Source organism: Enhydra lutris, unplaced genomic scaffold, assembly GCF_002288905.1.
Source record: "Enhydra lutris kenyoni isolate GAN:26980312 unplaced genomic scaffold, ASM228890v2 scaffoldscaffold5, whole genome shotgun sequence".
Lineage (NCBI taxonomy): Eukaryota > Metazoa > Chordata > Mammalia > Carnivora > Mustelidae > Enhydra > Enhydra lutris.
Window position 1 is genome coordinate 14,258,118 of NW_019154089.1, and position 21,242 is coordinate 14,279,359.

General features: G+C 38.4%; 1 protein-coding gene across 1 annotated transcript in view; it reads right to left on the minus strand.

Annotated features, from left to right (window-relative positions):
- Window positions 1-3,648, minus strand: part of LOC111140956 (SUMO interacting motifs containing 1) — a 49,043-nt gene extending 45,395 nt beyond the window's left edge. The window contains exon 1 of the mRNA XM_022493231.1: window positions 2,200-3,648. Coding sequence (XP_022348939.1) covers window positions 2,200-2,721 — 522 coding nt within the window. The 5' untranslated portion in view covers window positions 2,722-3,648. The remainder of the gene's footprint in view (window positions 1-2,199) is intronic.
- Between the last annotated feature and the right edge of the window lie 17,594 nt (window positions 3,649-21,242).

A 21,242-nucleotide genomic window follows, 5' to 3' on the forward strand; every position in this document is an offset into this window, starting at 1 on the left:
ACCCTCTAAATTCACACTTCTTTTTAAACAATAAAATAAAATAACTATATTTTTGTTAAAAATCCCCATTATTAAAAAATTTAAAATGCTTATGTATAACAAGGCAACTTAGCAGGAAATACACCAAAATTATTAACAATAATAAATGCTGACTGATAGCACAATAAGTAATTATTTGTTTTAAAATGTTTTATATTAAATAAACTGACCAAAGACCAATACTGTATCTGGCAGGTAATGAAAATTAAGAGACAGAGAAGAGAAAAACAAAAAAATCTTACTTTGGTGACTATTTTACTTGTGAGGCACTTTACCTATATTTGAACTTTTTCATTTCTTGCCTACAAATGGGGACATCTACAAATAGATAAAAGTTTACAAAATCTTTTGATGCCCATATACTTAAGGGGCACGAATACTTATAAAACATTTCTTTAGGCCTTGAAAGGCGACTTTGTGTTTTATGTGTTTTTGGTTTTGTTTCTGTTTTTTTTTAAAGACTTTATTTACTTGACAGAGAGAGACAGCGAAAGAGAGAATACAAGCAGGGTGAGTGGAGAGGGAGAAGCAGGCTTCCGGAGGAGCAGGGACCCCAATTCAGGGATTGATCCCAGGACCCCCAGATTATGACCTGAGCCAAAGGCAAACACTTAATGACTGAGCCACCCAGGCGACCCTGTGCTTTATGTGTTTACTTTTAAGTCAAACAACTTTATGATATGCTCATTATGACTTATTTTAGAGCTAAACCAAGACTCAGAAGATTTAAGGGCAATTAATGGTATGCGACAGCATGGGGACTGGCTAAGAAGTTCTGGGTGAAAATGACCTAGTGAAGAAGTACTTATTAAAAGCCCAAAAGAAATCATGGGAGAGACAGAAAAGATTTACAGGTGAATGCTAGATGGCCAGGGTTCTTTAAAGTAAGAAACTGAGACAAAAAAATCCCTTTTGTTTGGCCTAACTGCCATCTTTTTACCTAAGCTATGTTTACATAGAAAGGGAATGTGGCATCCCCATTTACATTACTGGTGGCTTCTCTAGTTGTGCAGCACCTACAAAGCACTACAGCCTTGACTAGGGAAACACTACCTCTCTAAAATCCCCCAAATGCTCTTTATAATGGCCTGATGTATCACCAGGCATACCCACAGGAAAAAAGAGAATGAGCTAGTGGCTGGGGAGAGTCATTCAGAAGAAGACCTAAAACATATCAGAAGATGTAACAACAATAAAAATGAGAGAAAAAAATTCACTCTTCAAGGCCAAATCGACATGAATGCCTGATACATACTATGCCGGATTGCTGATTGCTCCAAGAATGCACCTTTTGAATTCTTGTCCTACCTCAAGCCAGTCTTCTTAATGTTGACAATAAGGTTATGAATAATGAAAAAAATAGCTTCATATTGTAGGACTCAGCCACAATTTTTTTTTTTTTTTTAAGATTTTATTTATTTATTTGGCAGACAGAGATCACGAGTAGGCAGAGAAGCAGGCAGAGAGAGAGGAGGAAGCAGGCTCCCGGCTGAGTAGAGAGCTTGATGCGGGGCTCGATCCCAGGACACTGGGATCATGACCTGAGCCGAAGGCAGAGGCTTTAACCCACTGAGCCACCCAGGCGCCCCAACACAATTTTTTTTCCTTACATCTGCTAAGACAAGCATCTGGTTTAGTTCTCATAACTAAATAAAGACCAATGGGAAGTAGCATTCCCGTTAAAATCTTAAAATTTAATTTCCTCCTCCAAATCAGAAAGTAATGATTTTGGAGGCACCGAAGTATCCAGAGTATCACTATCTCTGTAATATGGGAGCAGTAATAAGGGCATCAGGAAGGGGAAGGCAGAGGAATTGAAGAGAAGTAATTGATGAAGGCCTAGAAGGAGCCAGACACTCTAATAGGCACTTTATATATGTTATGTCATTTAATCATCCTGTGATGAGTGTTCTTATCTCCATTTTACATCTAAGAAAGCTAGGGCTCAGAAAGGTATAGTGACTTCTACAGTGCCAATTGCTACCTGAAATCTGAACCCAGGTCTGACTCTACACTAGATGATTCCACAAGAGGAAAGATAAAAATTTCAAATTTATCCTGGGCCTGTTCTCTCATGCATGGACTCCTTACAGCATAATGACTTCATGCAAGGCCTATACAGAGGACACCTAATTTCTTGGGGAAGATATGTTAGCTCACCTCTCTTGTGTCTTTATCTGGTATTAGTGTCTGGAAGAAGAGGTGATGCACTGGAGGTCGTAAGAAGTACTTCAGTCTATGCAGGCATGGTCTGTTGTATAACCCACCTTGTGGTGTTCGTGCTTGTACCTGGGCAGACCCGGGGTTATCAGGCTCTGACAGTGATCTCTCTTTTCTGCCTGGAGTTTCCATGATGGGGAGCCAAGGAACTTTCTGTAAGGAAGTTTCAGTCTGTTGAGATTGTGGGCTGGGAGAGAACCTTGGTGAGGATGGAGCTGAGACTTCCATAGGAGTGTCATGGTTCTGTATATCATTTTGGAGAGAGTAAGACCTGTCTTGTGGTAAGTGAGGCAAGTCTCCAAGTGAGTGTGGCATGTCTCCTGGCAAGCATGGCATGTCTCCAGGTGAATGGACCATATCTCCTGGGAAGTCTGGGACTTCTCCAGGGGAATGCGGCACACTTTCTGGTGACTGTGGCACGTCTGCTAGTGACTGTGGCACATCTGCTGGTGACTGTGGCATGTGTCTTGGTGACTGTGGCACATCAAATGATGACTGTGGCACATTTTGTAAATGTGCCACATTTTGTGGATAAGGTATGCTTTGCGGTGGGCCTGGTACATCTTGAGGTAGGCCCCGAGAGTCTTGAGGTGGGCACAGTGAGGCTTGAGGTGGGTCAGGTGAGTGCTGAGGTTGCCACGATGAGTCTGGAGGTGGGCTTGGCACATTCTGCTGGCATGGCGTATCTCGAGAAGGGCATGGAACTTCTTGAGGCAGGTGAGTCAAAGCTTGTACTTGGCACTGCACGGTTTGTGATGGGCATGACAAAGCTCGTGGTGGGCATGAGGAGGCTCGTGGTGGACATGGTGAGGCTCGCAGTGGGCACGGCAAGATTCGCAGTGGGCATGGCAAAGCTTGAGATGGGCAAGGCACATCTTGCTGTGGGCATGGCAAGGGTGCTTTCTGATTGCTTGTTGGGGAGAGGGAGCAAATATCTGAAGATAGCTGTAGGCTTGCCAAGAAGCCAAGGTCACCTTTGAATGATGTTGAGCTACAATTTGGCTCTGCTGGATAAACAGAGTCCCCACTGATGGATGTAGGGAGTTGTGGACCTTCAAATGTGGTTTCTTCCAAAAGGTCCAAATCCACAGGATCGCTATTAATGATTCTCCGTGCTGTAGGCCAAGAGCTTCTGTCTACCCGCCCTTCTGTCACCTCTTTGCTGGAGAGGCTGGCACATGTCTGAAGACTGGCTGGCTCTTTCTGGGAAGGAGCAACAGGCTCTAGAGTCAAGTCAAGAGTGGCGATAGGTCTGTTTTCTTCCTCAGTTCTTGTCAGGTCAATCACACAGAGTCCATTGCGATCCTTTGCCCTTGGTCTGGTTTCTCTAGTTAAGTCAATGAAGTCCTGTTAAAGGATTGTGAGAATATAAGAAGTCAAGTATGCTTTGCTTTATCTAAGAAGATTTACATCTGAGCTTTTAAGGATAATCATATTTTACCTTTTCAATTCATTGATAATTTATACATTTTATATAACGTAAGCATTAATTTATTTCCTTTGGTCAAAATTTTGCTACTGTCAATTTCTATACCTTCCTAAATTATCCAAGTGCCACATGCATATAATTGAGGGCATAGTGGGAAATTTTCTCTGATCCAAACTAAACAGGGGAGAAGTTGGGAAGATTTCAACCTTAAGTCACAAGGGAAAAAGCAACCTTTGTTTTGAAAACCAAATACACAGGATAATTTGCAACAGGGACTAAAGAAGGAGGTAAGCTAACATAAGAGAAATCTACTATGTACTAAGAACATACTGCGTGTTTTCATCTTTAATTTTCATAATATTCCTACCAGGTAGGCATTATAATCTCCATTACACAGATGGGGAAAAGAGATCAGAGGGGTTAGGTCATTACCTAAGGATTATATAATTAAGTCACAAAGACAGACATTCAAATCCAGGTCTGTATCCTTCTTTCTCTGTGTAATTTCATTCAACATATAACCAGTCAGATATATAGAATAGTACAATAACTGTTGCAAAACCAACAGGGTAAGTCTGAATCCTAACTAGGTTAATTACTGGAAAACCTCCTATCTTTACCTCCATTCCTTGCCAAAATGATTAGGCAGTTCATAAATCCTGATGATGCCAGCCAACAGTACTATAACCAATCTCTATGCCACAAGCCTGGAAAAATATTATACTCCCTTTCATTCTCAAAATTGTCTCAGTGTGGATGACAAATAATATCACCCTAATTACTGATCAGTCTCATCGACAAATACGAATGTAAATATCCTTCATAAAGTATTAGCAAATTGATTCCAGTATTTAAAAAAAAAGAGCTCCATTTCTGATCAGAAGGGCTAGCTAGATACTCTGATTACCAACCGAATAAAAGCTAGAATTGATATATAAATGTAAAAACATGGGAGGAGATATAACAAGAAAAAAACAACCAAAAGAAAGCCAATATAGCTATATTAGTATCAGACAAATTAGATTTCAATGAAAACAGCATTACTAGAGATAAAGAGGCCACTGTACAATAAGACTTAGTTTATCAAGATATATTAATTTCAAAACTGTAAGCCTAGGGGTGCCTGGGTGACTCATTTGGTTAAGTGTCTGCCTTCTGCTCAGGTCATAAACCCAGGGTCCTGTGTAGGGCTCTCTGTTCAGCAGGAAACCTGCTTCTCCCTCTCCCTCTGCCTGTTACTCCTCCTGCTCATGCTCACTCTCTCTCTCTCTGGCAAATCAATCAATCAATCAATCTTTAAAACTGTATGCCTAATAACAATCTTCATAAAACAAAAATAGATACAGATACAAGGAGAAAAAGGAATATCCATAGTCATTGTGAGAAATTTTTACATGTCTTTCTTGATTGCTAGATCATGCAAATAAAAAAATTATTATGGATACAGAAGATTTGAACACATTTAACAAGCTTCATCTACAGGACTCAGATAGTTATTCATAATTACATCAAACATTTATAAAATTTACCAGATACCAGGAGTCAAAGTACATCTTAATCAATATCAAAAGATTATCACTCAGATCAAAATACTATTAAGTTAGGAAGTAATACAAAAAAGTAACTAGGACAAACTCCATATTGCAAATTAAGAAAAAAGAAATCATAGAAATTAGAAAAATTTTAGAACTGAACAATAACAAAAATACTAGGTATTAAAACGTTACATGCAGCAAAATAACTGTATAGAAAAAATTTACACTTAGACATTTAATTAGAGAAGGAAAATGGAAGAAAGTTAATGTTCTAACCACACACCTTTAGAGAGCAGAAAAAGGACAGAATAAGCCCAAAGAAAGCAGAACAGAGGAAATAGTAATAGTGCAGAAATGAATGAAACAGAGAACACAGAAGAAAAGTGCAACAATGTCACAGGTTTGTTCTTTTAAAAATTATTAAAATTAGCAAAATTAGCAAACATGATAAGAAAATTAAGACAACAAAGGCACAAATAACCAATATTAAGAATGAAAAAGGGACAAAATTACATACTTTTTAAAATAAAAAAAGATGAGAAGATGTTATGAACAATTCTGTCAAAAAAGCTTCGGATCTTGGATGAAATAGATAAATCCCTGAAAAAATAAAGCTTACCAAAACTGACTCAAGAAACTGGATGATGGGTATGTGGGTGATCATTATATAGGTTGCTTTATTTTTCATGTTTGAAATTTTTCATAGGGGAAAGTTATTTTTCTTTTTTTTTTTTTTTTTTTTTTAAGATTTTATTTATTTATTTGAGAGAGAGACAGTGAGAGAGAGCATGAGCGAGGAGAAGGTCAGAGGGAGAAGCAGACTCCCCATGGAGCTGGGAGCCCGATGCGGGACTCGATCTCAGGACTCCGGGATCATGACCTGAGCCGAAGGCAGTTGTCCAACCAACTGAGCCACCCAGGCGTCCCGGAAGGTTATTTTTCAAGTTGACTTAAGAAGAAAGAAAAAATCAAAATAGCCCTTTAACCAATAAAGAACTGAAATCAGTAGTTGAAATTTTTTCCTTCAAAAAATTCCAGACCAAGGTGATTTTAAAAGGAGAGTTCTGCTAAAAACTCAGAGAAAAAAAATGATTCTACTTTACATAGCTATTTAAAAGAATTTAAAAAACGAAGGGATACCTCCAACTCATATTATGACTTAGCATAAACCTGATCCAAAATCTGAAAGTACAAGGAGGAAATATAAGCCAATATCACTTCTGTACACAGACATAAAAATCTTAAACAAAATACTATCAACTTGGTCCAGCACAACCAACGTGAGTCTACTTAGGAACCATACCTAGTTTAGCATTAAAAAAATTAATATAACTTGCCACATAAAGGAGAAAATCGTATGATCATGTGAAGAGGCCAAAAAGCATTTGATAACAAATTCAAACTCCACTCTTAAAAGGAAAAAATAAATTCTTGGGGCACCTGGGTGTCTCAGTCAGTTAAGAATCCAACTCTTGATTTTGGCTCAGGTTGTGATCTTGGTCCTGAGTTAGAGCTGTGCACTAGGCTCTGCACTAGGTGTGGAGCCTGCTTAAAATTCTCTCTCTCCTTCCCTCTCTTAAAAAAAAAAAATATATATCGAAATAGAAACGGAAAAAAACATCCTTAACTATTAAAATTTACTTACAAATCATACACAGTAAACATTATACTGAAACACTGAAAATATTCCCTTTAGGAGCACAACAAAGGTGCCTACTGTCACTAATTCTATTTAGTACTGTACCAATGCTATACATACAATACAGGAAAATAAGAAAAGATATAAAAAGTAGAAAGAGTAGAAAGACTAAAAATGTCCTTCATGAATAAAATGATTATTTATATGGGAAACTCAAAATAATCTATAGAGAAATATCAGAGTAAGAACATTTATCATGACTGTTGGATATAAAAATTACATTTTTTTACACTTCAACAACAGTACCACCATGTTGCATAATTCCCACATCACACAACTTCAGGGGAAATCATTCCTATATTCTATATGAATTGCATCCTCTAGGGCAAAATTCTAGGCAATCCACACAGCAACAATACAAAAATCTTTATATACATGCATACATGTGTTTTAAAAAGATTCTTATTTATTCATTTGCTAGAGAGTTAATGAGTCCAACAGGAGCAGCAGCAGGCAGAGGGAAAATCAGGCTCCCCTCCGAGCAGGGAGCCCACCGTGAGACTTGATCCCACAACTCTGAGATCAAGATCTGAGTCGAAGACAGACACTTTAACTGACTGACCCATCCAGGCATTCCATATGTTTGCTTCTTAAAGATTTATTTGTTTTAGAGAGAGAGAGAGAGAGAGAGAGGGAGGGAGGGGCAGAGGGACAGAGAGTTTTAAGCAGACTCCATGCTAAGCATGGAGCCTACCCGGAACTTGATCTCACAACCCTGAGACCACCTGAGGCAAAATCAAGAGTCAGTTGCTTAACCCACTGAGCCACCCAGGTGCCCCAATATGTACACTATATATATTTTTGAGTGTGTATGTATATACATCTATGTATACACACGCATGCATGTACATGGATACGTACACACACACACACACACAACATGTGGCAGTTATTTTTGTGGGTTGCCAAACATTTTCAGTTATTTCCTTAATGGTACATGTTAGACTGTACTTCCTGAATCCTATGATTAGGTGGGATTATGTGATTAATTCTGCCCAATAAATTATGAGTTCAAGTAACATGTACTATTTCTGGGCTCGGCCTTTTAATTTCTGGATGCAGACATAACAAAGCCTTCTTTTCCCTCTGATAGGTCTCATGCCCATGTTTAAGATAGTGGCAGCTCTGTCAGCCTGTGTCCCCACATGACTATGATATGCAGACATACTTCTTCCTCTAACCAACGTGTAAAGGACATGTGGTAATGTAAATGAAAATAAACCTTGTTTTAAGCCACAGTATAACCTAGCTTATCCTGACACACACAGTACTTGGGAATAAACTTAAGAAGAGATGTGTAGGACCTGTGTGAAAAAGTATTACAGAAATGTACTGAAGAACACTAAAGTAGGCCTAAATAAAAGTATATACCATTGTTCATGAATTAGAAGACTCAGTGTCATAAATATTCCAATTCTCTCCAAATTGATGTATGAATTCAATACAATTTCAAAGTCCAAACAGGTTTTATTGAGGAACTTGAGAAATTAACTCAAAATTTGAATGGAAAAACAAAAGACCAAATATAGCTAAGACATTTCTGAAGACGACAGTGTGGTACTGGCACTAGATAGTCAAACAGATAAATGGCACAGAAGAGCAATTCACAAATAGAGCCATACATATAAGAAAATTTGATTTATGTCAGAGGTGGTATTAAAGATTAGGAGGAAAAGATGGAACTTTCCATTAATGGTACTGGTTATGCATTTGGGGAAAAAATGAAATAAGATCTTGACTTCATGCCAAAATCATAAATCAGTTTCAGATTTAAAGACTTAAAATAAAAAAGACCCAACTAAAAAATTTTTAGAAAAAAATCTGAGAGAATATCTTTATAATCTTTGTGTAAGGAAGAATTTCTTAAAATACAAAGTAGTACCATAAAAGAATAAGTAGCTACATTAAAATTAGGAATTTCTGTTTATCAAAAGCACCATGAAGTTGTAAACAAGCCACAAACTAGAAGGTTCTTGGTAGCCTGATTTGGGAATACTATGTAGAGAAGAAAATAATTAAAGTCACATGCAATAACACTGATTAACTTTATAAGCTTAATATTGAGGCCAAAAGAAAAACAAAAGAGAATAACGTACAATAGGATTCTGTGATACTGGACTGCAGGGGATACATTCCAAGACCCCCAGTGAATGTTTAAGACCACAGATGGTACTGAAGCCTATACATACTGTTTTTTCTATACATACATACCTAAGATAAAATTTAATTTATAAATTAGGTAAAGTAAGAGATCAACAATCGTAACAATAAAATGAAAAAAATTATAACAATATGCTGTAATAAAAGTTATGTGAATGTGGTTTCTCTCTCAAAATATCTTCTTGTACTATCCTCATCCTTCTTGTGATGGTGTGACAGGATAAAATGCCTGTATGAAGATGAAGTGAGGTGAGTGACAGACATAGGCATTGTGATGGGAGTGTTAGGCTACTATCATCCTTCTAATGATATGTCAGAAGGGGGTCATCTGCTTAGAAATGGCAGTTGAGGGGCGCCTGGGTGGCTCAGTGGGTTAAGCCGCTGCCTTCGGCTCAGGTCATGATCTCAGAGTCCTGGGATCGAGCCCCGCATCGGGCTCTCTGCTCTCTAGGGGAGCCTGCTTCCTCCTCTCTCTCTGCCTGCCTCTCTGCCTGCTTGTGATCTCTCTGTCAAATAAATAAAAAAAATCTTTAAAAAAAAAAAAAAAAAAGAAAAAAAAAGAAATGGCAGTTGACTGGGTCACTGAAACCCTGGAAATTGAAACCACAGATTAAGAGGGGACTACTGTCTTGGTCTTCATCCTTGGCTCCAAGCAAAACTCCAGTAAACATAATTTGCTGAGTAAAAGAGGAGGGTCTTTTGTTATTGATAAGCCCCTTTCAACCATACCTCAGTTTGCTAATGACTGATGACTGAAAGCCCCTCTATAGCTTCAGGATTGGGGCTGGTTGTTACAGGAACTAACCATGTGTTTAGAGGATTAGAATTTTCAGGACTGGGACGCCTGGGTGGCTCAGTTGGTTAAGCAGCTGCCTTCGGCTCAGGTCATGATCCCAGCGTCCTGGGATCGAGTCCCACATCGGGCTCCTTGCTCAGCGGGGAGCCTGCTTCTCCCTCTGCCTCTGCCTGCCATTCTGTCTGCCTGTGCTCGCTCGCTCTCTCTCCCTCTCTGACAAATAAATAAAATCTTAAAAAAAAAAAAAAAAAAAAAGAATTTTCAGGACCACTCCTTCAATCTCTGAGGAGGAGAGAGGTGGTGGAGACTGAGGTAATCACCAACAGCTAAGGATTTTAATCAATCTGATGCATGTCATGGAGTATTCATAAAAATCCGAAACAACAGTTTTGAGAGTTTCCAGATTGGTGGATGCATCTATTTACCAGTAGGGAAGTGTACCCCAAACTCCAGGGGGACAGAAGCTCCTGCACTCAGCACCCTTCTGGACCTTGCCCTATGTCCCTCTTCATCTGGCTGTTCATTTGCATCCTTTGTAATAAAGTGGTAATAGTGAGTAAAGTGTTTCCCTGAGTTCTGTGAGCTGCTATTATCAAAACTAAGGAAAGGAGTCATGGGAACCCCCAATTTATAGCCAAGTTGGACAGAATGGTGGGAAGAGGGCCCAACTACTCACAACTGGCATCTGAAGTGAAGCCACCTGGTCCTGAACTTTTGTTTTTGTTTTTTAGGAGTTTTTTGTTTATTGATTCAACTTCTTTGCTGGTTATCAAGTCTGCTCAAGTTTTCTATTTCTTTCTGCTTTAAGTTTTGGGTTTTGCATATACGTTATAGGTTTCTAGGAATTTATCCATTTCTTCTAAGTTGTCTAATTTGTTGGCATATAGTTTTTCATAATATTCTCTTGTAATTTTATTTCTGCAGTGTTACTTCTAATTTACGATTTTGTTTGAGTGATTTCTCTTCTCTTCTTGATAACCTGGCACTAGAGTTCTATCAATTTTATTGATTTTTTTCAAAGAACCAGCTCCTGGTTTCACTGATCTGTTCTACTGGTTGTGTTGTGTTTTGTTTTTAGTTTCTGCATCACTTATTTCTGCTCTAACCTTTGTTTTCTTCCTTCTGCTGGTTTTGGATTTTGTTTGTTCTTTTTCTAGCTCCCGTAGTATAAAGTTGGGTTATTTATTTCATTTTTTTCTTTGCTTCTTGATGTAGTCATGTATTGCTAATTCCCTCTTAGAGCCACTTTTGCAACATCCCAGAAGTTTTGGACCACTGTGTTTTCACTTTCACTTGTTTCCATGTAATTTTTTATTTCTCCTTTGACTTCCTGGTTAACCCATTCATTGTTTAGTAGCATGTTGTTTAACCTCCATGTATTTGTGGTCTTTCCAGACTTTTTTCTTGTGGGTGACTCCTAGTTTCATAGTGTTGTGGTGAGAAAAGATGCATGGTATAACTTCAATCTTTTTGAATTTGCTGAGGTTTGTTTTGTGGGCTAATATGTGATCTATTCTGGAGAATGTTTTGTGTGCACTTGAAAAGAATGTGTATTCTGCTGTTTTAGGATGGAATGTTCTGAATATACCTGTTAAATCCATCTGTTCCAGTATGTCATTCAAAGCCATTATTTCCTTGTTGATTTTCTATCTAGATGATCTGCCTAATGATCTAAGTGGGGTATTAAAATCCCCTACTATTATTATATTATTATTAGTTCCTTTACATCTGTTACTTACTGTTTTATGTATCTGGGTGCTCCTATGTTGGGTGAGTTACGTGATTTTTTTTACAGAAATGTTCATTTTTACTGCTTTCGTGTTTCCTACCTTTACACTGTCATTTTTGGGACTTACTTTCTACTCAGAGTCTCCTTTAATATTTCTTGCAGGCCTGGCTTAGTGGTCATGAATTCCTTTAATTTTTATTTGTCTGGGAAATGATTGATCTCTCCTTCTATTCTGATTGATAGCCTTTCTGGATAGAGTATTCTTGACCACACGTTTTTCCCATTCAGCACTTTAAATATTATCATGCCACACCTTTCTGGCTTGGAAAGTTTCTACTAAAAAATCCCCTACTAGCCTTACGGATTTTTCCCTTGTAAGTTACTGTCTTCTTTTGTCTCGCTGCTTTTAAAATTTTTTATCACTATATTTCGCCAATTTAATTACAGTATGTCTTGCTTTGGATCTGCTTTTGTTGATCCTGTTGGCTGTTCTCTATGCCTCCTGGATCTGGATATCTGTTTCCCTTCTCAGATTAGGATAGCTTTCAGCTATTATTTCTTCAAAAAATTTTCTGTCCCTTTTCCATCTCTCTTCTTCAGGGACTGCTATAATATGTTATTATGTTTGATGAAGTCACTGAGTTCCCTAAGTCTGTTCTCGTTTTGCATAATTCTTTTTTTCCTCTCTTTTGTTCAGCTTGATTACTTTCCATCACTCCATCTTCTAGGTCATTAATTCTTTCCTCTGCTTCTTCCAGCCTGCTGCTCATTCCATCAAGGGTGTTTCTCATTTCATTTATTGAGCCTTTTATCTCTGCTACGTTATTCCTTATCTCTGTGTTAAGGGTCTCAGTCATGTCTTCCAATCTCATCAAGTAGAGTGAGTACTGTTATGATCATTACTTTAAATTCTCTATCAGGCATGTTGATTTTATCTGTTTCACTTAGAACTTTGGCAATGGCCTTGTCCTTGTTCTGTTCTTTCATTTGGGATGAATGTCTTCTCATTTTGTCTAAGACTCTGTGCCTGTGTCTGTGTGTTAGGTAAGGCAGTTATAGCTCCCGTGAGGACCTATGTCTCCTGAAGATAATGGCCTTATGAAGAAGAGGTGCTATAGTGTCCTGCCATGTAGCGTGCCCTGTTCCCCAGGGCCTGGGGTTTCTGGGATTGTCTTTACCATGTGCTGTATATGCTCTGCTGTTTTATCCTGGCCACTTTATCCTTCAGGCCAGTCATCTGCAGAGGCTCTCTTTGCCTGTCGTGGGCAATGTTTTGTCCGTGGCCTCAATATGGCTCATTTTAGCTAGGTGTGCTCTGTGGTCTGTTTGTGAGATAAGACCTGTCACCACTGGCACCAAAACTGAGGCTCTGCAAAACTTCTGAGTTGGGAGACACAGTGTAAAGAGGGGTTTGGCCCAGTCTTCTTGGGGAGGGAGCCCACTGTGCTGGGAGTGAGCAAAGTGTGACTGGAAGTGGTGGTTCCACTGGAGTGTGTGTGTGTGGGGGGGCTTGTTGTAAGCAAGTTGTGTAGTGAGTGTTGGCACTGCTCTGGTTCTTCCATGTGGCTCTGTGTTTATGTTGAGGGGCAGGGGAGGGAAATGGTACCAGCCAATTCCTTTGTTTCTGGAGGGGTCTCTCCACTGACAGTCTCTCTGGGATGCACTCTAAGATGAGCGAATAACATGCCACTGCGTGCCCCAGGTGCTCTTCTGATGGCTGTTTCCATGCTGTAGGTCTGTGGGTTTTTCGCCTGCTTTATCTCCAACAGCAGAGCAATGGCCTCTGGGTTCTATCCCAGACAAACCTGCTGACCTTAAAACCCCAGGCTTTAAACCCCATTGGTTGCAAGAACTCATGAAATTTGGACCTCTCACTTTCTAAGTCAATTGCTAACTATGGGATTCGTTTTCCCTGTGTGCTTTCCTGTGTCCTAGGCAGTTGCTCACCCTTCTCTGTGACCATGGCTCCCTCCCCACTACAGCAGCTACTGTTTCTATCCCAAACCAAGTATCTGCACTTCCTACCTTCTTCAATTGTGGCCCCTTCTCTAATTTTAGTTGTGGAGATTGTTCTGCCAGTCTTCAGGTCAATTTTTGAGGTTTTAGGATCATTTCATAGTTATCTAGTTTTATTCATGGGATGAAGTTGAGTCTAGGGTCCTCCTACTCTGCTGCCATCTTCCCCACCCCATTTCTTTCTTTCAAGATTTTATTTAAGTTCAAGTTAGTTAACATATAGTGTAGTATTAGTTTCAGGAGTAGAATTTAGTGATTCATCACTTACATATAATACCCAGTGGTCATCACAAGTGCCCTCCTCAATGACCATACCCATTTAGATCATCCCCTCACCTCCCTTCCAGCAACCCTCGGTTCGTTCTCTACAGTTAAAAATCTCTTATGGTTTGCCTCCCTCTCTGTTTTTATCTTATTTTTCATTCCCTTCCCCTATGTTCATTTATTTTGCTTCATAAATTCCACATATGATGAAATTATATGGTGTATGTCTTTCTCCGACTGACTTTTCTCAGTTAACGTAATACACTCTGGTTCCATCCATGCCCTTATAAATGGCAAGAATTCATTCTTCTCGAAGGATGAGTAATATTCCATTGTGCATATACCACATCTTATAGTCTTATAAGAGATGGATAGAAATACATCTTATAATACAAAGTGACATTTATTTTTATGTCTTTTGCACATTTCTTAAACTCAATTATCTATTTTTTGGGTGTTGAGTGTGATAAAATCTTTATAGATTTTGGATTTTAGCCCTTTATCTGATATGCCAATTGCAAATATCTTCTCCCATTCCACAGGTTGCCTTTTAGTTTTGCTAATTGTTTCCTTCTCTGTGCAGAAGCTTTTTATCTTGATGAAGTCCCAATAGTTTATTTTTGCTTTTGTTTCCCTTGCCTCCAGAGACGTGTCTTGTAAGAAGCTGCTATGGCTGAGATCAAAGAGGTTGCTGCCTGTGTTCTCTTCTAGAAGTTTGATGGATTCCTGTCTCACATTTAAGTCTTCATCCATTTTGAATTTATTTTTGTGTATGGCATAAGAAAGTAGTCCAGTTTCACTCTTCTGCATGTTCCTGTCCATCTTTCCCAACACCATTTATTGAAGAGACTGTCTTTTTTTTCCCTTGGATATTCTTTCTTGCTTTGTCAAAGAATAGTTGACCATATAGTTATGGGTCCATTTCTGGGTTCTCTATTCTGTTCCATTAACCTAGGTATCTGTTTTTGCGTTGGTACCATTCTGTCTTGATGACTAGAGATTTGTAATATAGCTTGAAGTTCAGAATTGTGATGCCTCCAGCTTTGGTTTTAACATTACTTTAGCTATTTGGGGGTCTTTTGTGGTTCCATACCAATTTTAGACATGTTTATTCTAGCTCCATGAAAAATGCTGGCACTATTTTGATAAGAATTGCACTGAATTTATAGATTGCTTTGGGTAGTATAGACATTTTAACAATATTTCTTCTTCTGATACATGACTATGGAATGTTTTCCTATTTCTTTGGTTCTTCTTCAATTTCTTTCATAGTGTTCTATGGTTTTCAGAGTACAGGACTTTTACTTCTTTTGTTAGGTTTATTACTAGGTATTCTCGTTTTGGTGCAATTGTAAATGGGATGGATTCCTTAATTTCTCTTTCTGTTGCTTCATTATTGATGTATACAAATGCAACAGATTTCTATGTATTTATTTTATATTTTACTGAATTCATGTATCAGTTCTATTAATCTTTGGGTGGAGTATTCCAGGTTTTCTACATAGAATATCATATATATATTCTACATAGAATATCATGTTGTCAGTAAAGAGTAAAAGTTTGACTTCTTCCTTGCCAATCTGGATGCCTTTTATTTTCGTTGTCTGACTGTTGAAGCTAAGACTTCCAGTAGGATGCTGAACAACAGTGGTGAGACTAGACATCTCTGTCATGTTCCTAACCTTAGGGGAAAAGCTCAGTTCTTCCCCACTGAGGATGGTATTGCTGTGAGTCTTTCATATGTGGCCTTATGATGTTAAGGTTTAAGTTATGTTCCTTCTATCCCTACTCTCTTGAGGGTTTTTTACAAAGAAAGGATGTTATATTTTGGCAAATGCTTTTTCTGTATCTGAGAGGATCATATTGTTCTCATCCTTTTATTAATGTGGTATATCACTTTGATTGATTTGCAGATACTGAGCCTCCCCTGTAGTCCAGGAATAAATCACACTGGATTGTGAATAATTCTTCTAATGTACATTTGGATTTCATTAGCTAGTATCTTATTGAGAATTTCTGCATTGAAGTTTGTCAGGGGTATTGGTCTCTAATTCTCCTTTGTCTGGTTTTGGAACCATTCTTCATGGAATGAATTTGGAAGTTTTCCTTTCACTTCATTTTTAGGAATAGTTTTAGAAGAACAGGTATTAATTCTTTAAATGTTTGGTAGAATACCCCTGGGAAGCTGTCTGGCCGTGGACTCTTGTTTGTTGGGTGATTTTTGGTTACTGACACAATTTCTTTGCTGGTTATGGGTCTGTTCAAATTTTCTATTTTTTTCCTGTTTCAGTTTAGTGGTTTATATGTTTCTAGGAATTTGTCCATTTCTTCCAGATTGTCCAATTTATTGGCATAAAATTGCTCATAATATCACCTTATAATTGTTTGTATTTCTGTGGTGTTGGTTGTGATCTCTTCTCTTTCATTCATGATTTATTTGGGTCCTTTCTGTTTTCTTTTTGACATGTCTGGCTAGGGGTTTATCAATTTTATTAATTCTTTCAAAAAACCAACTCCTAGTTTTGTTGATCTGTTCTACTGTGGTTTTTGTTTGTTTTTGGTTTCTATATCATTTATTTCTGCTCTAATCTTTATTACTTCCCTTCTTCTGGTTTTAGGCTTTATTTGCTGTTTCTCTCCCAGGTCCTTTAGGTGTAAGGTTAGGCTATCTGCTTGTGACTTTTCTTGCTTCTTGAGGAAAGCCTATAGGGCTATATACTTCCCTCTTATGACTGCCTTTGCTGCATCCCAAAGGTTTTGCACTGTTGTGTTTTCATTTTCTTCTGTTTCATGTATTTTTTAAAATTTGTCTTTTTATTTTTAAAGATTTTTATTTATTTGACAGACAGAGAATAAGCAGAGGGAGCAGCAGAGAGAGAGGGAGAAGCAGGCTCCCCTCTGAGCAGGGAGCCTGATGTGGTAATCGATCCCAGGACCCCAGGATCGTGACCAGAGTTAAAGGCAGATGCTTAACTGACTGAGCCACCCAGGCATCTCTCTTTATTTATTTTAAAGATGTTCCATTTTCTCCTGGCTTGCTAGTGAGAAGTTATTAGAATATCTTACTATTGTTTCCCTAGATGTCATGTGTCTTTCCTAAGTACATAAGACTAGTTCAGTATCTAAAAATCAATTAAGGGGCGCCTGGGTGGCTCAGTGGGTTAAAGCCTCTGCCTTCGGCTCAGGTCATGATCCCAGGATCCTGGGATCGAGCCCCATATTGGGCTCTCTGCTCAGCAGGGAGCCTGCTTCCCTCTCTCTCTCTCTGCCTGCCTCTCTGCCTACTTGTGATCTGTCAAATAAATAAATAAAATATTTTTTAAAAAATCAATTAAGAGTGGGAGGAGTTAAGATGGCAGATTAGTGGAAGGGATGCTGGGCTTGCCTCCTTCCTTGAACACAGCTAGATTGGCTTCAACATATCTTGAACAACTAGGAAATCAATATGAGGATTAAGAGAACAATCTCTTGATTGAGAAGAGTTTTTTCTTTCCGCATCATTCTAGATGATTAAAATGTTAGACTATTAGATTTGGCACAAATCTAATTAGTTTGAGAATATCCAGATTGGCCACAGTATAAGAAAACAGGTATTTTCATATACAGTTTGTATAAGAATATGCATTATAACCTTTTGGAAGTGTAATTTGATGGCTATTTATCAATCAGTAATTTTAGCTGCAAGCATAAAACAAAACAAATAGCCCCCCAAAACCCCTCTAATTTAACCACAAAAGGAACTTATTAGAGGATAATGGGTAGAACTTAGAATCCAGACAAGAGCCTAAAAATTAAGCTTGGAATCTACATGGCCAAAATCTGGTATTCTGAACCATGCTGCACAACTGAATACCCCATTATCACGGTCACTGGGCATAAACACCCCAGCTTGTATGGCCAGCAGCACAGTGTTGTACCCTGCCACCAGAACCTTTATAACTGCTACATGTCATTGCTGATGCCATCTCACCAAAATGGAGTGCACTGACTCTGTTTCTTCTCATCACCAATCTCTAATTTAAAATTTGGAGTAAGTATGTCTGACTGGTGTCTGAGACTGATGCCTAAGAATGTATCTGGCATTTCAGCTTCTTTAGAAAGAAACAGACTGTATCTCTAAAGGTGGGAGTTCTGCAAACATAGTTGTGGGGTTCTGATATTAGAATCCCACAAAGAATGACACGATATCCACAAAAATGGTATACATTAAAATTATAAATACATACTACTCTAACTCCAAAATTCTGCTGTAAGGAACTTGTCCTACAAACATGTAGAGAGCTCATCACATCATAGTCTATAATAGCAAAAAAATGAAAATCAGTAAGAGGCTGGTCCCATAAATTATGGTATTTTTTAGACTATTAGATAACAGGAAGCTCATAAAATATTTATTAAATGAATACTATGTGTCAAGAATCATATTATACACTAGGAATACCACTGTAAGCAAAATGGGCAGTAGTCTGAGTGAGGTACTAATATTTTTACAATTTATTTAAGATTTTATTTATTTGTCAGAGAAAGAGAGAGAGCACAAGCAGGGGGAGCAGCAGGCAGAGGGACAAGCAAGTTCCTGCTGAACAGGGAGCCCGAAGCAGGACTCAATCCCAGGACCCTGGGATCATGACCTGAGCCAAAGGCAGAAGTTTAACAACTGAGTCACCCAGGTGTCCCTTTTACTTCATATTTTTAAAGATTTTAATTGTTTATTTGAGAGAGACAGAAGTAAGGGCAAGCAGGGCGGGGGGCAGAGAGAGAGAGAAGGATAAACAGACTTCCTGCTGAGCAGGGATCCTGTTATGGGGCTGGATCCCAGGAACCTGAGATCATGACGTGTGCCTAAGGCAGCCACTTAACCAACTGAGAAGCCCAGGAGCACCCCCCGCTTTGTAAAGATTTTATTTATTTGAGAGGGAGAGAGCACGAACAGCGGGAAGGGCAGAGGGAGAGGGACAAGTAGACTCCTTGCTCAGCAGGGAGCCCAACAGGGGGCTCTATCGTAGGACCCCGAGATCATGACCTAAGCTGAAGTTAGATGCTTAACTGACTGAGCCACCCAGGTGCTAAAACCTATGTATTTTTTAATGCCTAAAATATATTTAGAGGTAAAAAAAAAAAATTAGTGTAACTTTATTAGGAAAAAAAGACATTTATGTATTTTTGTGTACACAGAGAGAAATCTTCTGGAACAATACACAAAAACTGTTAAGTTATCTCTGGAGTAACAGTGGATGGGGGAGTTTTTTTTCTGATACCCTGAATTTTTTTTACCTCTATTTAAAATTTTAAAAATTCCTTTTATAATTTAAAATGGGGAAATTTTATTTTTCAAATGATATGATTGAGTACCTTCAAACAAACAAAAAAAAGAGAACCCATTGGAGAACATAGGGTTTCTTTCTGGCGTAAGGAAAATGTTCTAAAATTAGACAGTGGTAAGGCTTAAACAACTCAGGGAATTTTATGCGTGATTTTTATGTAAGGTATGGAATTGTATCTTAATAAAGCTCTTAATGGAGAATGGGGGAAGTGATCTTCAGGCTTGTGTGGGAGCTGACCCTGATTTAAGATTTGAATTAGTTTGGCTTTTGATGTTTTTTAAATTCAAAATGTAGGTGAACTTTGCCTTTTATTCTAGACATATACATATTTTTTGTTCCAAAAATCTTTCTTAGTCTGGGGGAAAAATTAGCCTGGGATAGGTTCCATATTTATCCTTTGGCTTTCCCATTACAGAAGGTTATTTTGATATAATTTTAACAAAACTTACCAAGAGAAAAAGATTCCTCAGAAAACCAGTAATAAGAATTCTGTTTCTCCTTGAACAGTTACTGAGCACCTATTCTGTTCAAGGCATTAAGCTACTTGCTGGGGATATGGATGTGTCCAACAGTGAACTTATTACTTAGGGGGAAGAGACTGAGAAAAAGATGACGATTTTAAAAAATACTTTCAAGTAGATGATAGAGTTTTAAAAAACAATTTTGGATTAAAAAACCCCAGTGGTGGGCAACTGGGTGGCTCAGTGGGTTAAACCTCTGCCTTTGGCTTAGGTCATGATCTCAGGGTCCTGGGATCCAGTCCCATGTCGGGCTCTCTGCTCAGCATGGAGCCTGCTTCCCTCTCTCTCTGCCTGCCTCTCTGCCTACTTGTGATCTTTCTCTGTGTGTCAAATAAATAAATAAAATCTTTAAAAAACAAACAAACCCCATTGGGTCTATTCTTACAAAATGACACATTTAAAGAATAGAATTATATTTTGTAATTCGCTTTTTTCAACTATCCATTTATTTCTAGCATCTCCAGAGAATATGCCCTTGGAAACCTGGTAAGAGGTTTGCAAGCTCACCCCGGGATTTTCAAGATTAAGAGTAGTGGTGGTAAACCATCTCTACCAGTTAGCACCTGGTCGACCCTGCCTCAGATTCTTCATCTATCAAATAGGGGTAACAACAGTATCAACCTTCTGGGGCTGCAGTGAAGATTACATGAGTTAATCCATGCAAAGTACTTAATTAACATGCTGCCTGGCATAAATGCTATTCTTACTATGTGAGGCTCACCGTGATTAACATGTTCAACCCTAAGAGGCAACCAGTCATTCAGAATCAAAACATTAGCTCCAGGAAAAGAAAGGCTCAGGATTCAAAGAAAGTTTTACTGATTGCCAAAAAGTAAACCCCATAAAATAAAAGTTAAACCATGTTTCTAATTAGGAAAACAGTATTATAAGAATATTAGTTCTTTCTTAATTAACTTCTGAATCTAATGTAGTGGTTCTGAACCAGTGGCAATTTTGCCCTCCAGGAGACATTCGGCAGTGTCCGGAGACATTTTTGGTTGTCACAAGTGAGGGGAGAGAAGGGCCGCTGCTGGCTGGCATCTAGTGGGCAGAGACCCAAGATCCTACTAAACATTCCACAGTGCACAGGACAGCCTCCCACAGAAAAGAATTATCTGACCCAAAGAAACCCTGATCTGATGTAATCCTTGACAAACTGATTCAAAAATTCTTTTGGAGGACTAAATGGGCACAATCACCAAGAAATTTTGGGTAAAAAAATAGGGAGAGGTAATTGCTCTATTAGATAACAAAAATTATTATCAAACTACAAAAATAAAACATTAAAATTCTGTCACTGAGAATAGACAAATCAATGAAACATACACAAAAAAACCCCAAGAAACAGACACAAGTGTGTAAAATAATTTGGTGTTAAAAATGTGTTTCAGGGTTTGCCTGGGTAGTACAGTTGGTTGAGCGGCTGACTTTTGGTTTTGATTTAAGGTCATGATCTCAGGGTCCTGGGATGAGCCCTGAGTTGGGCTCCAGGCTCAGCATGGAGTCGGCT